Raw genomic sequence first — 13,818 nt, forward strand, 5'->3', positions numbered from 1 at the left:
ACGTTTATTATGAGCTGTGATTAGAGAAACCCTTTCTTTTCATCTGTTCATGGAGTTGCGGCATGCAGCCATCAGTATCACCAAAAAATGAGTTATTGTATTTACATTCATCTGATTTATTGTTCTTTCTATTATAAAGTTAAACAGGACCTGAACACATCACATACTAGGCGTACAAATTTGGAATAGTTCATAACACAGATAATTTGGAGAACAGTGACAACTTAAGTAAGTCTCAAGCTCAAAATATTTGACCCCATCCACAAAATAGTTCCAATTTCATTGCTCTGTTCTGTGACTGCCACAGCTGCTGGGGACTTGTTCAGATCATTCTATGTTACTGCCCTGCTCAATATAACCCAAGGAGCCAATTACTAAGGACCAGCATGGTTCTACAGGGCGTATCATTTTCCAATGCAAAATTTGCTGAATATGTTACTCAGAACTTCTTCAGATATGTCCTCTCCACTGATTGTTGCCAGAGCCAATGCAGCTTCCCTCAAGTCTATAGTCCAAAAATCCAATGGCAACTGCTCACTGATCGACGACTCTAGTCTTGTGAAAGCTTCTTGAGTCCTCATGAGCTGTTCCAGTTGTCTCTGGACAACAAATGGAATTGGAAAACAGTCAACAATCTTTCATGAAACAATTGAAACAGCAATTCTCACAGAGCAGAACTACTAGGGTTTCTACTGATGGCACATGGAAATATTTACCTGGTTTACAGTCCACCGTCGTCCCCCGGAAGGTATGGGCTCAAGACCTCTAATCTCTATTACAGCCTTCTCTAACTCAGAGATGCCTTTACCAGTGACTGCACATGTGTGTACATGTTTTCTGAAAATTCCACTGAATTTCTCAAACTGTTCTCCTGCAACAAATGGTGAGCAGTCTACCTTGTTGATAACAAGAACCATTGGAATGGCAGAACCTGGGGATTTCTGATCATCAAAAAGGATAAGGAATAGAATAGTTAGCATCTGATTTATTTATGTCTGGCAATCAATACTGAACAAGGCATGCAAAATTACCAGCCATCAGGCTGAATTGGTGAGATAATGAAACTGACAGTACCTTATCAAGCATAACATGTTCAATAAGTTTAGTGTCATCTTCAGTCCACCCATCAACTGCACTTATTGTCATAATAACCATATCAGCTCCCAGTGCGGCAGCCTCTGATCGTTCTACACCTGGTTAAGGGCAGAATAGAAGACAAGCATCAAGACTAACAATGCCACTACCATTATTCACTATACAATAATATATTTTGCGAAATATGTTGCTGCCCCTGATGGGCTACATCACCCCTAGATCAAATGTAACTTCATACTTTGAGATTCACTTATCTTTGTCATTTGAATTAATTACCTTCCGTCCCAAAATAATTGACTCAACTTTGTCTAGACACGGATGTATCTAGATGCATTTTAGTGTGTAGATACATCTGTATCAAGAAAAAATTGACTCACTTATTTTGGGATGGAGGGAATATATATTACTGATAATAATAAAAGCTCACCAATTTTTTCCACGATGTCATCAGTTTGTCTTATACCAGCAGTGTCTAGAAGGGTAACAGGGATGCCATGAATCGTGACATTTGCTTCTACTACATCCCTTGTAGTTCCAGCTATTTCAGTAACAATAGCTCTTTCACTCTGCAAGCTAAAAAATTAAGTTCCAATATCAACTTATTATGGATGCAACACAAGATAAATCAAACTATCGGAATTATACGGGAACGCTCCATGTATAGACTTAGCATGCGACGCCTGCCAGCGAAGCAGGAAGAAGGCATCACACATCAGAAACAAGGTGCAGTGGAGAAGAAGGGAAGAAAGGAAGCAGAACACGGAAGGAGCGAGGGGGGGGGGGTCTAAACCAACGACGCATGGGGTGTCCAACGAGTAATGATCATTTACATGGAGGCTTTATGGGCCCTGGTGAATGTCGCAGAGCAGGAGGGGAGTCGGATTTAAGGGCGGCATAGGAAGGATTTAAGGCCGCACATGGGGGAAAGTGGAAAGGGAGGCGACGGCCCTGCTCAAGAGAGGATGGAAGGGTTGACGACCAAAAGAGCAGCAGCCAATCTCTCGTGTAGTCCATTCTAAAATAAAAGCAAATTTTTGTGTTCAGAATCAAGAACAAAATCCCCATACAAATAAAAATATTGCATTAAGCATCTACCTGGTGGTTTAATTACATTCACAGCAGAAAGTTATTATAAAAGTTTTATGGATCTAGGTTTGTGGATAGACAGAGGGGCACTCACTCTAGCAGGAGAAGACATCGTGGAAGGCATCACTTCAGTTTTCTTGCTTAATTAATCTAGGTAGCTCAGAACCAAATATATTTGAAAGAGGAACATACTTACCTAATAATAATTAGTTTATCTCTTCGGAAAACAATCCTAACTAATCTATTTTTAAGAGAGCTGTGGTTATGCTGCCTTGTGCGCCACTTAATGAACCCATGCCAAATTACCCTTGCGCCCATAACAATAACATCAATTTTCATGAAACTTACACATGAAACAAGAAAACAAAGAAGATTAACAAGCATGGTAACACATAAAACATAAGATTAAAATAAATATCCAAAGAGCATACCTTACTCCATGCATTCAGGAGGCTTGACTTTCCAACATTTGGGCGACCAATTATTGCTATCTGCGCCAATTATAAAATGCATTTTTCATTCTTCATTAATCATTATGTTGTCTTTAACTGTTCAATATCATGCAAAGAATAGCGTACCTGTAGACCAGATTGTAAGAGCTTATCATAATTTGCAGTATCCAGAGCATCCTGAACCTCTTGCCTCATGCTGTTAATTTTGTTCAGCAGCACCATAGGGTCCAATGGAGGCATCTCGTCTTCAAAATCTAAACGAGCCTCAATTTCAGTGAGCAATTCAATGCACCTTGATCTCAATGACTTCACTAGAGTAGAGAAGCCTCCCTACAGTAGAGCATGAGTATACTTCAGATTGGAGAACCTATTTATTATTCAAAGAGGCTTTACATTGGGATTCCTTGGAGCAGGCAATGTTAAACTTCGGAATGCAAAAGGGTTTCTAGTGGCGGAGCCAGGAATTTTTCAATAGGATGCACAAGAAAAAAGAAAGCAAGTCTTGAATAGATGCAAATTTCTTCTCCACATTCCAGTAATCGGAACAGAAGTCTTTAGGTCTATATTTTACCAATCATTCGCATATCCTAACTACTATAGTCTTTTCCATGTTTTGGAGGGCGCCGTGTAACAGGGGCACCCCCTGGCCAGCCCCTGGTTTCTACCCTACATAAACAAGCTATTGCAGAGAGCTGTTTCATCTTTGTTTTAAAGAAATATCAAAATTAATAGAAAGTAAAAAAATGCAACCTTTTTTTTAATAAATATCCTTATTTAGGTAATAACTAGGTAACGAAGTTATTTGATTAACTTTTTTAATTTAATCAATTAAACCCATTCTTCATTTTTGCTTATTCTTTTTATTTATTCCTTCAGAAAGAGATAATAATTGGTTTGGTGAATCGGAAACATTTCTCCTTAATCGGATACATTTTAGCTTCTGTATTTACAATATAAAGCACAAAAAACCTATCTGACATGGTCAACCACATATCCATTCTCAAGGCCTACCTAACAGGCTAACACAAATTAAGTTATCCACAGCATAATCCTGTGACATGCCTGGATGCCAGCCAAGGCAGAGTCTGCTGCAGCTGCAGACTTGGCTGAAATAAGCCTGGAGACGTTCTCTGCTTGAGCCAAGTCCAATCTCCCATTTAGGAATGCACGGAGAGTGAATTCACCTGACAAAACGAAAATAAGCACTGAGCCAGTAGTTTGTTCAAGATAGACACCTGAATCACAAGGTAGCTTCACCAGTCTTGGAACAAAAAGATTCTTGTCAGGCCGTAGCCGACAACACTAGGAAGCGAGTGAGTATGCAACTAACCAGGGTCGGCGAGCCTGGCACCAGCTTCCAAGCAGGCCCTCAGCACACGCCGCAAGCACAGATCATTCCCATGGCACTGGAGCTCCACCACATCCTCCCGGGTGTAGGATCTTGGAGCCAGCATAGGCACCACCAGTACCTTCAAAATCGAAAAAACAAAATGGGAACTCACAACACTTAGTGTATTGCACAGAGCGGCAGCGAGCAGCAAAGTCGCATTACCTCATCGATGACGCTGCCATCTCCGTCCAACGCGAAACCGTACTCCACGAAGTGGCTGCGAGGCTTCCAGAGCTCCGGCTCTTTCCTGGCCGGCCGGAATACGCGAGCGACGACGGCAACGGCGTCAGTGCCGGATAGCCGGACAATTCCGACGGCCGCGGGACCTCCGCCGAGGGAGGTCACGATGGCGGCGATCGTCCCCGAAGATCCGCCGCATCCGTAGTCCGGCGGCGGCAGGTGGGCGGCGCGCCGAGAGGGAAAGGATGGAGGCGAGCGGTCATCACCGGGGAGGATGAGGGAGTGACCGGAGGCGAGAGCTTTCGCGCGCGTGCTTAGGGGTTTCGTGCTAGGGTTTAGTGGGCGGCGGCGGAGGAGATGTGCGGGAGGGCGCCATAGGAAGAGCAGGCGAGACAGAGCACGAGCCATTGGATTGGGATAAACAGCGAGCTGTTGGAACTTGGAACAAGGGCACAGGGACGGTATTAGAGCATCCCCACTCGTTTGGGCTCCCCACGCCCAAATCCGGCGAAATTTAGCGCTGGATGGATGTAGTTTTTGGCCTGGGGAGGCCCATTTTTCCAGCCGCGAGCCCATGGACGCGCACCCACCGCGTGCATAGCGACGGCGCAGTCACCGGGAAGGGCAATCGTCGGAGTTTCCTCGACGCATTGAACCGTCGCGAAGTGGACTGGAGAGCCGGAACGACTCGTCGGGAACGGTCGAAGTGGCCTCGATGCGAGAACCGCCGTAATGGAGCACGAACTCCGCGGAAGAGCAACCGGCGCTCTCTGTCGTCGAGAGACCTACATATACGGTTTTCGACGGGCGACGCCATTCATCTGTTCTCTCGTCACCATCCTCCGTCAACCATGAGCGATATCTCTTGGCCATCGGACACCGACAGCGAGGGGAAGCCGCCTGGATGGCGCCATTGGTGGGATCCAGCTGCATCGTCCAGCAGCGACGATTCCCCCCCGCCGGCCAGCGAGGACGAGTGGGACGACGAGGAGGAGGACGAAGAGGCCGTGGAGCAGGCCGAGGAGCAGGCCGAGGAAGAGGCCGAGGAAGAGGAGGAGGAGCAGGAGCAGGAGGAGGAGCAGGAGGAGGAGGACGAAGAAGCTGATGAGGACGACGACGAGGACTCAACTTCCTCCGACGAGGAGGTGGCGAGCCGGAAGCGTCGCCGCGACGACGATGAGGCGGGGCCTTCTAAGAAGAAGAAGAAGTAGTTTAGTTTTAAAGTTTTTATATGTAATTTTTATGTTTATTCGAATTATATTCGAAATATATATATAATCTATCTATGTTGCACCACTTGAGAGTTCAAAGCTTTCGTTCGACGAGGGTATTGCCGTAGATCGGGAAGACGAGGGTTTTGCCGTAGATCGGGAAGACGAGGGTTTTGCCGTAGATCGGAGGCCATTGTCGCCGACAAGTTGGGGCCACGCGCGCTTTCGTTTCGTCCGGAGTCCCCGAGCGCTCCCCGGGGGGCCGGGGATGTCGTGGGATCGCCGGATGGATTTAGGCCCAAATCCGGACGAAAACGAGGAACCGGGGGCGCGACTGGGCCGAATTACGCCGTCCGGATGGAAAAAACGCTCGCCGGGGGCCTGTTCGGGGGGACGAGTGGAGATGCTCTTATCTTCCTGGCATTTGGTAGTCATCATCCGTCCACGAACAAGTTGTCTAGGGGTCTGTTCGGTTTCAGAACCGGATGAAACGGAATGAAATCAAGTCGTTTCTTAGGACGATTCCTGCGTTCGTTTCTGGATGGAACGGAACCGACGCGTTCCTCAAAAGCGAATATTCGCTGTAGATCCGGAACGAGCCCGTCCGGACGATTCGGTCGAACGAAGTGGAACGGGCTCTGTTATCGTGCTAATCCCTTCTTGTCCGCGACCTCCCCTCCCTCCCCTCGACCTCCCCTCCCTCCCCTCGACCTCCCCTCTCTCCCCTCTACCGGAACGAGGCGGATGGCGGACGAGCATGGAGCTGAGGCGGCCTCCCCTCTCTCCCCTCGACTGGCCCGAGGCGGACGGAGCAGCCCGGCTGCGCCAGGCGAGCAGCGCCGGCGGACGGAGCAGCGCGGCCGCGCCGAGCTAGCGCGCGACGGACGGAAGCGCGGCGGCCGGCCGGAATGAGGCGGATGGCGGACGGAGCATGGCGCATGACGGCGGTGACCGAGGCAGGCGCAGACGGGGAGGAGACGGCGCGGCCCTCCATGCTCGTGGCCAGGCCAGCGGGGGCCAGCGGCGCGGCGGCCGGCGAGGTCCCCCTCATCCAGGCCATGGTGGAGACGAAGCCATTAGGCCAATTATTGCTAATCCCTTTAAATAAGGCTAATTATTTGCATGTTTAGATTAATTACACTTGGTTCCATTCTATGCTTTCTCAAATCAACCGAACATGAGGATGGATGAAATGGAATGGGATGGGATGGAATGGAATGATCCATTCCATTCCATTCCACCTTGTCCCAAAAACGAACACATCCTAGATTCACAGCCGAGAAAAATAGGACTCACAATCTTTGCTTTTCATGCCAACAATACACTAATTGCGAGTAACATATGTAAAAATACGATTACGCCCTTGTCTTAAGAAAGTCATAACTCTCACATTTCCTCTCGTTTCATCAACATTCGGACATCATTTAAACAACACTAATAGAAAGCAACATTATGGTTAAACACAACTCTTGGTCACCAAGAGCATTCACATCATCTCCAACACAGAAGAATTCTTGATTGATCCGATGAAGGGTTTAAGCCTCGTCTAGAAAGGGAGTTGAAGATTGTTCGCCTTTCCGTGAACAAGGACCCACACTCATCAAAGATCGGTCCGGAACTTCTAGCTACAACTGAAGAAATCCTTGTCTTCCTTCTCCGAAAAATGCCAACCTCTTAGCATTGTTCCCACCAGCATGGAATATGAAGTAATGCAACACCACCTCGTCCATGTGACCGAAAAACTATGCAAGCTATCCACCGAAAGGAGCAAAACGTGATGAAGACATCCATCTAATGATACACCCACTACACCTGCAGTGACCTCTTATTTGAGCTCGTGCTAAACGACTTAATTATCATATATTTTCGTGTCTTAGAACTATTCCTCACATACATGAGAATATGATGTTCCCTAAATCATATATGTTTGTTACTCTTAAGAATTATGATGACAAGAATTAGAGCATGATCGGGTATAAAAATGACTGCAAACATGCGAGGATTGAAGGTGATGCTACAAGTAAAAATTTCAAAACTTTGAAACCACCATAATAATGAATTAAGACCTGGACAAAATATTCAAACTTATACTTCATAATTTTGTCCATATCTTGATATGATGCTATGTCACCTTTATTTTTGGGCGACAGCCATGTCATTTTCGCTACAATTAAAATAGTCAGTTTTCACAGTTTGTGCCTAAGAAGGAAAAACAATCTAGGGTGGATTTCGGACACCAAACCTTTGGTTGACCGAAAAGACTTCCTCTCCTCTTTAAATACCTCACAGAGGCATCTTTAGACTCTAATTTTAATTAGATTAATAGTTAGCATCGCTGAAACTAGTGTACTTCGATTTCAAGCTAATGCCCAGATCAAGATAGCTATTCGGAGTCCCACCTTTCAAATGCATCACTAGTTCTGCCACGATATAACTCGTGTACTCCATGCATTGCATTGCATACACTCGTGTACTCCATGCATTGCATACACCCACCATTGCATGCCCAGATTAATAGTTAGCATCGCTGAAACTCGTGTACTACATGCATTGCATACACCCACCATATGCTTCTGCCACGATATACTTCCACTACACCCTCCCAAAACCCTAGCGCGCCCACCGCTGCCAAAACCCTTTGTTGGTCATTTGTCGTGACACGGTTCCAAGTAGAATTAGGGTTTTCTTCTTTCCTTTGTTACTTTTGCTCTCTGCCATCTGTTTCGTGTTGTAAGTTTATTCTTTCAGACAAAACTTCGGTCGCATGCCAAGAGTATGGAACCGCCTACGGTTTTTTCTAGTGTACACTAACTTTAGACTTTGGGGATCATTTTTGTCCATGCGCTGTTATAGCGATATTTTTTTGTGCTTGCACGCTCTCCAAAGGACTGTTCAGAATTTTCGATAAAATCTAGAGGCTATACCATTTTCATACCTCGCTGATGAGTTTGACACTCACCATCATAGTGATTTTTGGTACCTCGGTTCGCTTTTCAGACCACTAAATCCTTGGCTGACAAAAAACTCTTCCTCTCATCCTTAAACCCCATAGGCGTCACTTTAGATTAAGATTTTGATTAGATTAAAAGTTAGCCATTGTTGTAACTTGTGTGTTTCGATTTGAGGCCAACGTCTAGATCCACACCACTATTCAAAATATCACCTTTCATCTTTCATCTGCAATCTTTTGATTGCATTATTAGTTCTTATTTGTTCTAGATTTTAGGTAGGAATTAAGACGTTCGTAGTGAGGCTGATCGCGCATCGGCAAGATTAGTAACCTACAGGAGATTGACCTAGCGATCGCATTGGCGTGCATACTTCGCACGTGTAGTCGCGCAACATTCTTTTTTTTTTGAACACGGAGCGCCCCGAAGGGCGAAGAAGCTTCATTTATTCCAGTCGGTGGGTGTACAATTTTTACAAAGGACCCCATAAAATGAGAAAATTTTACATAGGCCCCTGGTATTTGCAGAAAAGACCCCATTAAAGATTATACAAACGCAGTCGGGTCCTTCTCTTTCCCCTCCGATGAGCTAGAGATCAGCAATGTCGCCGTCGGACTCCAAAGCGGGGACTACACCACTTGATTCAAAGCCGGCGATGGACGCGACCGCAGACCTCAAGAAGGGCCTCCGATGGAAGTTGAAGAATAGCCGGACTTCACCGGCGTGGATGACGAGCGGCAGAGATGCCGTCGATGTGTTGCTCAAGAAGGTTGCTTCTGAAGAACTCCGGCGCCACCTCCTCAGCACCACCACTCCGCATCTTCCTTTGCCTGACGCCACCATGACGCCTAGATCTCGGGAGAGAAGAAGAGGAGGCAAGGTTGAAGAAGTGGCAGGGCCATACCAAAGCCACGACGGGGAGATCGGCCCGCCGTCAATCCCGAAGGGCCTGCCACGGACTCGGGGAGACGGGCGTTGATGATGGCGGCATTGGTGAACCCAGGAGAGCTTATTAATGAAGCCATCCCTGGATCTTCTCCTTCCTTCAACCGCCCACCATGGACGAGCTTCCAGAAGCAGAGGCTCCATCGTCTGGTTGCTGCTCCGACACAGCCAGATCAGATGACCGGGGGAGAAGAGAGTGGCCTTATTTCTGGAGATGCCACGCCGTCCCTTCGCCGCCTGCCGCTCCTCCTGCCACCAGAGAAGCACAGCAACGAAGAAGAAGACTTGGATGGGCCGGATCTGGCCAAGAAGACCCCGCCGCCTACTCCAATACTCCACAAGGGTAGCAGACAGAACTTGGAGACCTAGACTACTATATACATCTGGCCAGGCGCCTCTCCTTCCTCCGCTCCGCTCGGCATCGCCGTCGGAGAAGAATCGGGGTCGGGCCGGCAGAGGGGAAGACAAGCGGCGGACTCTCAAAGCAGCTGGGCTACTGTAGCGCCTTGAGAGCGAAGAAGGGGGAAATAATCCTATCCCATGGAAAGCTTCTTGTCCAGTCGGCAACATTCGAAAGAGGCCTTGAGGAGAACCCAGAGTCCCATGTCAGGAAGACCCGTAGCCCACCCTCTTAAGAATACCAATAGCCTAGGGGTGACTGAATCTCCCAGCCAGCTGCTTATACGCATATTTAGGAAAGGCCCATGTATCTCTTTCTTGGCCCACAAACTTACCACTAGGACTAGACATAAATTAGAACTTACATCCTTTGCTCCTTTGCTCCTTTTTTCCATAGTGAAATCCAACACTCTTTCATGACGAAATTCACTCTTATAGCCAATATTTCATCTGGAATTCAAGTGGATTGGTTAACCGGCCAATAAGAGATTTCAGTTTTCATCAAGAGTGAGTCGTTTGGCTTGTGGAAACCAAACGCTTGTACAAGTGTACTTGTAATTGAGTGCTTCCTATTCATCTCTATTATAGTTATTTACCTTTTACTTTGCATTTTCCTTGTGTTTCCTTTTGTGTACGTTTTCATTTGTATCTTTGTTTCAATTGTAAGATCGGGACCTCAACCTGTATGCAGCTCACATTGGATATCAATCGGTGGTAAAACCCTTGGTGCCATCTCGACTCAAGCCTCACAAGAAACTAGAGAGCCTTTGCTTTGGTGCCGGCGAAGCCTTCCCCTTCCTCCACACTTGTCCACTTCTATGCTAACAGCCTCCTTATACACCGACACTTAATCGTGTCTTGAAGTCAAGCATGTTTAAGTTTGACCAAGTTTATTTAAAAAAATATAGATATCCATAATATCCAAATAATATTTTATGAAAAATATCATGATTTATTTGTTGATACTAATTTGGTATTCTATACGTTCATGTATTCTTCAAAAGCCTTGGTCAAACTTACATTAAGTTTGACATAAGACAAGAATAATTAAATGGCCTTGTTTACATAGCTTAGGAATTGTCTTTCATTCCTCCCCACAACACCAAGGGATTCTCGCCTCGAGCTCCAAAGGCACATTTATCACGGTTGAGCTTCACATCATAATTCTTGAGGATTGCAAAGGTTTTATCGAGATGCATGGAGGCCACATAGTTGTTGATGATGGCGTCATCAACATGCACCTAAACATCTCTCCCAACCCAGGACTTTAGTATGAGAGTTACCAAGCAATGGAAAGTGGCACCGGCTTTCCTCAAGCCAAAGGGTATGCGACTAGAAGAAGATTTTGCTGACGGGAGTGAGAAATTTTGTTTTTTATTCGACTTAATTGGCCGTGTGAACTTGATGATAGACAGAGTATGCATCAAAGGAATCATATTCTTTTGTATCCCGCGGCGGAGTCCTTGGAGCATGCCTAGTTGACACTCGTGAAACATACCCGTGTCGTGTTTGTTGTTGTCCTTTCAAGAATGTTGTTTGCGAGCGGGTGCATCACCTAACAAATATGGTAGACCATGAGTCTTTTGACTTCTTTCTCGATCGTTCTGATGGAGCAAAGGTGTCCGATCTTTCGATGTGATGAAGATACGTCGATTTGGTGGAGTTTGGACTTGGCGATCCGACTTATGGGCGCCCTCAAATGGGATCCAGAGACTAATCTCTGTGCGACGGGCTGATCCAGAGTCTCTAGTCTTTGGGTGATGGGGCTGGAGGCTCCAGGCCTTGGAGGAAGCTTATTTTCCATCTTCTCGTTTAGATCCTCCTTCATCCGCTTCCAAGCTTCTCCCTTAGATGGCTTGACCTCTCATGCATCCTTGATCTCCTCCATTTCTTCCATTCTTCCTAGCTCAAACCTAAAGTTGCAATAGGTAAGAGGGTCAAGTACTATTTTTCACGAGAATTGTAGATGTACACACATAAAGGTGAAGATTCACCTTTAGAGCCTCTTTGATTTGCAGTGTTATCAAAAATAGCGGCATGTTCTCTTGAATCCTACATGATTAGAGAACTAAATGAATTTGGATCAAGTACATGTTTGATTAATATGAGAAACGAATAAATTCTAAAGTGAGGCTGGAGTGGATGGAAATTTTCCTTCAAAAGTGAGGTGAATCATTAGGAAAAATTCCTATAAGATTTCAATCACGACATCCTTTGAATCAATCAACCAACGTAGGAATATTTCCTATGGAACCAAATCCTTTGAAACTAGATAAATAGCGAGCTTCGCCTCGCCGCCTGTATTGTGTTCTAACTCAACGTGACCAATTCTTACACTCGTGGGCGCTTTGTTGTCCATCAATGGCGTCACTTGATAGAACTCGTGATATCAGAAGTGCAGTGGCGGAAAAAATTCCCTTTTGGTTGAGCCACCATTGCAAATAACACCTTCACCACTCGTGCAACCATATGGTGCTAGCCCAGCATGTGTGTAGATCATCCGAATGAGAGATAATCAATGACGTGATTGAACTTATTTTGTTCAATGAATAGTACTAACACAGTTTCCCAGAAAAAATAGTGTGAGAAATCGTCCTGCCCAAAGGTTAAAAAGGCAGCGTATATGTCAATAACTGCCTATCCAACTAGCAAGAAGAAAAGAAGAAACTACTGATAGTTGATAACACCAAAATATAGCTAGCTTACACATCATGAGACAAATCAATAACAAAACATGTGTTCAAGTTGGCGTATGTTACTAATCAACCAAATTCATAATGAAAGCCTACAAATTTTGGCACATAAATTGGGAAAAGCCATTTATTCTTCTAGCATACACAATGTTACTCCATGTACATGACAAACATATATAGGATGAGGCCACATAGTCTTCATTTCATTTTTGCTCCAGTTCTACTCACTTCCCATATCCTTGGCTCACAAGGATCTCTTTCTCGCTCTTTCCTTGGTCTCCTTGTGTTATACAAATCAAACTGCACACCAAAGTGGAAACCTAACAAAAAGATCTAGATGATTCAAAGTACCTGGATAGGCAACGATCAACAAATCCAACCTGAAAAGCAACCAAGCGGGGTAACAAATCTATCTACAATAGCCACATTTCACATCCATCCAAGGAGAACAAAAAATGCACAAAATTACATATTGGTATATTAAATGCGCCATGTTGATGGAATTCACACCGCCAAGTGAATTTGTTTTATGATACAAATACTCATTTAACAATAAAATACAAAACTTCCCATCACCGTGAGGACCAAATACATAAATCCCTACATATTAGGACATAATGGCAGTCACAAAGATGTGTGCAAACATGACCAAGTCTTTTAAACTGGTCTGGGATAGAGAAAATCATGTATGCGCAAAGCAAAACATTTCCTTGGTTATAGAGCTCTGGTTATTCTGATTTAGTATTTGATCACTTAGTAGTCTACACAAAGCTAAAAGAACTGATTTAGCAAAAAGTAAAAAATATCACAAGTTAGACCAACATGATGTTACTATCTGCTAATCTTCTCATAGGCATAAGTTAGACAACAAGACAATATATAAATGGACACAATATGGAGCCAATCAAACTAAACAAAGAAAATTACAATTTTTTTTGATAGGAATCATGCAAAAATCTTTGAAATGGAAAAGATGTATACCGAATACCAATATTTAGACGTTCCTTTGAAATAAAATGACCATTCCTTACCTGGTCCTTCGTTAGAACCATGCCAACTATCCTAGTCCTGCATGTGCATTAACCACCAAGGTACTCTAGCCATTTGTTGTGGAAAGACAAACATTACTCTAGCATGGTAATTCACAAAAATGGAACTAACAATATGTAAGGGTATTTTACCCTTATCCATTTTTTTGGTAACTATGACACCGTGCTAGAGTATTTGGACTAATACATGTCTACAAGATGATTCCCAGGTATTAACCAAAGAGGTATAATGGTGTATCAATGGAACAAGAAGGCAATGGGAGACCCACCACTTCAATGAAAAAGCAACAAGGGTGTTTCAGCCTCGGCCGGTGAGGGGCCGGTCAGACCGGCCCTGGCACCGGCCAGCCCGGCGCAGACCGGCCCCAGG

The 13,818-nt window shown here is 45.0% G+C and overlaps 1 protein-coding gene across 1 annotated transcript; it reads right to left on the bottom strand.

Annotated features, from left to right (window-relative positions):
- Positions 1–224: 224 nt before the first annotated feature.
- On the bottom strand, positions 225–4,638 carry LOC127318742 (uncharacterized). Its single transcript, XM_071823147.1, has 9 exons — positions 4,186–4,638; positions 3,964–4,102; positions 3,696–3,817; positions 2,760–2,963; positions 2,613–2,672; positions 1,523–1,661; positions 1,075–1,193; positions 717–941; positions 225–599 (listed from the first exon to the last, which is right to left on the bottom strand). The coding sequence occupies exons 1-9, from the start codon at positions 4,609–4,611 to the stop codon at positions 405–407; spliced, it is 1,629 nt and encodes a 542-aa protein (XP_071679248.1). The 5' UTR covers positions 4,612–4,638; the 3' UTR covers positions 225–404.
- Between the last annotated feature and the right edge of the window lie 9,180 nt (positions 4,639–13,818).

Source organism: Lolium perenne, chromosome 7 (genome assembly GCF_019359855.2).
Source record: "Lolium perenne isolate Kyuss_39 chromosome 7, Kyuss_2.0, whole genome shotgun sequence".
In the NCBI taxonomy this organism is placed as follows: domain Eukaryota; kingdom Viridiplantae; phylum Streptophyta; class Magnoliopsida; order Poales; family Poaceae; genus Lolium; species Lolium perenne.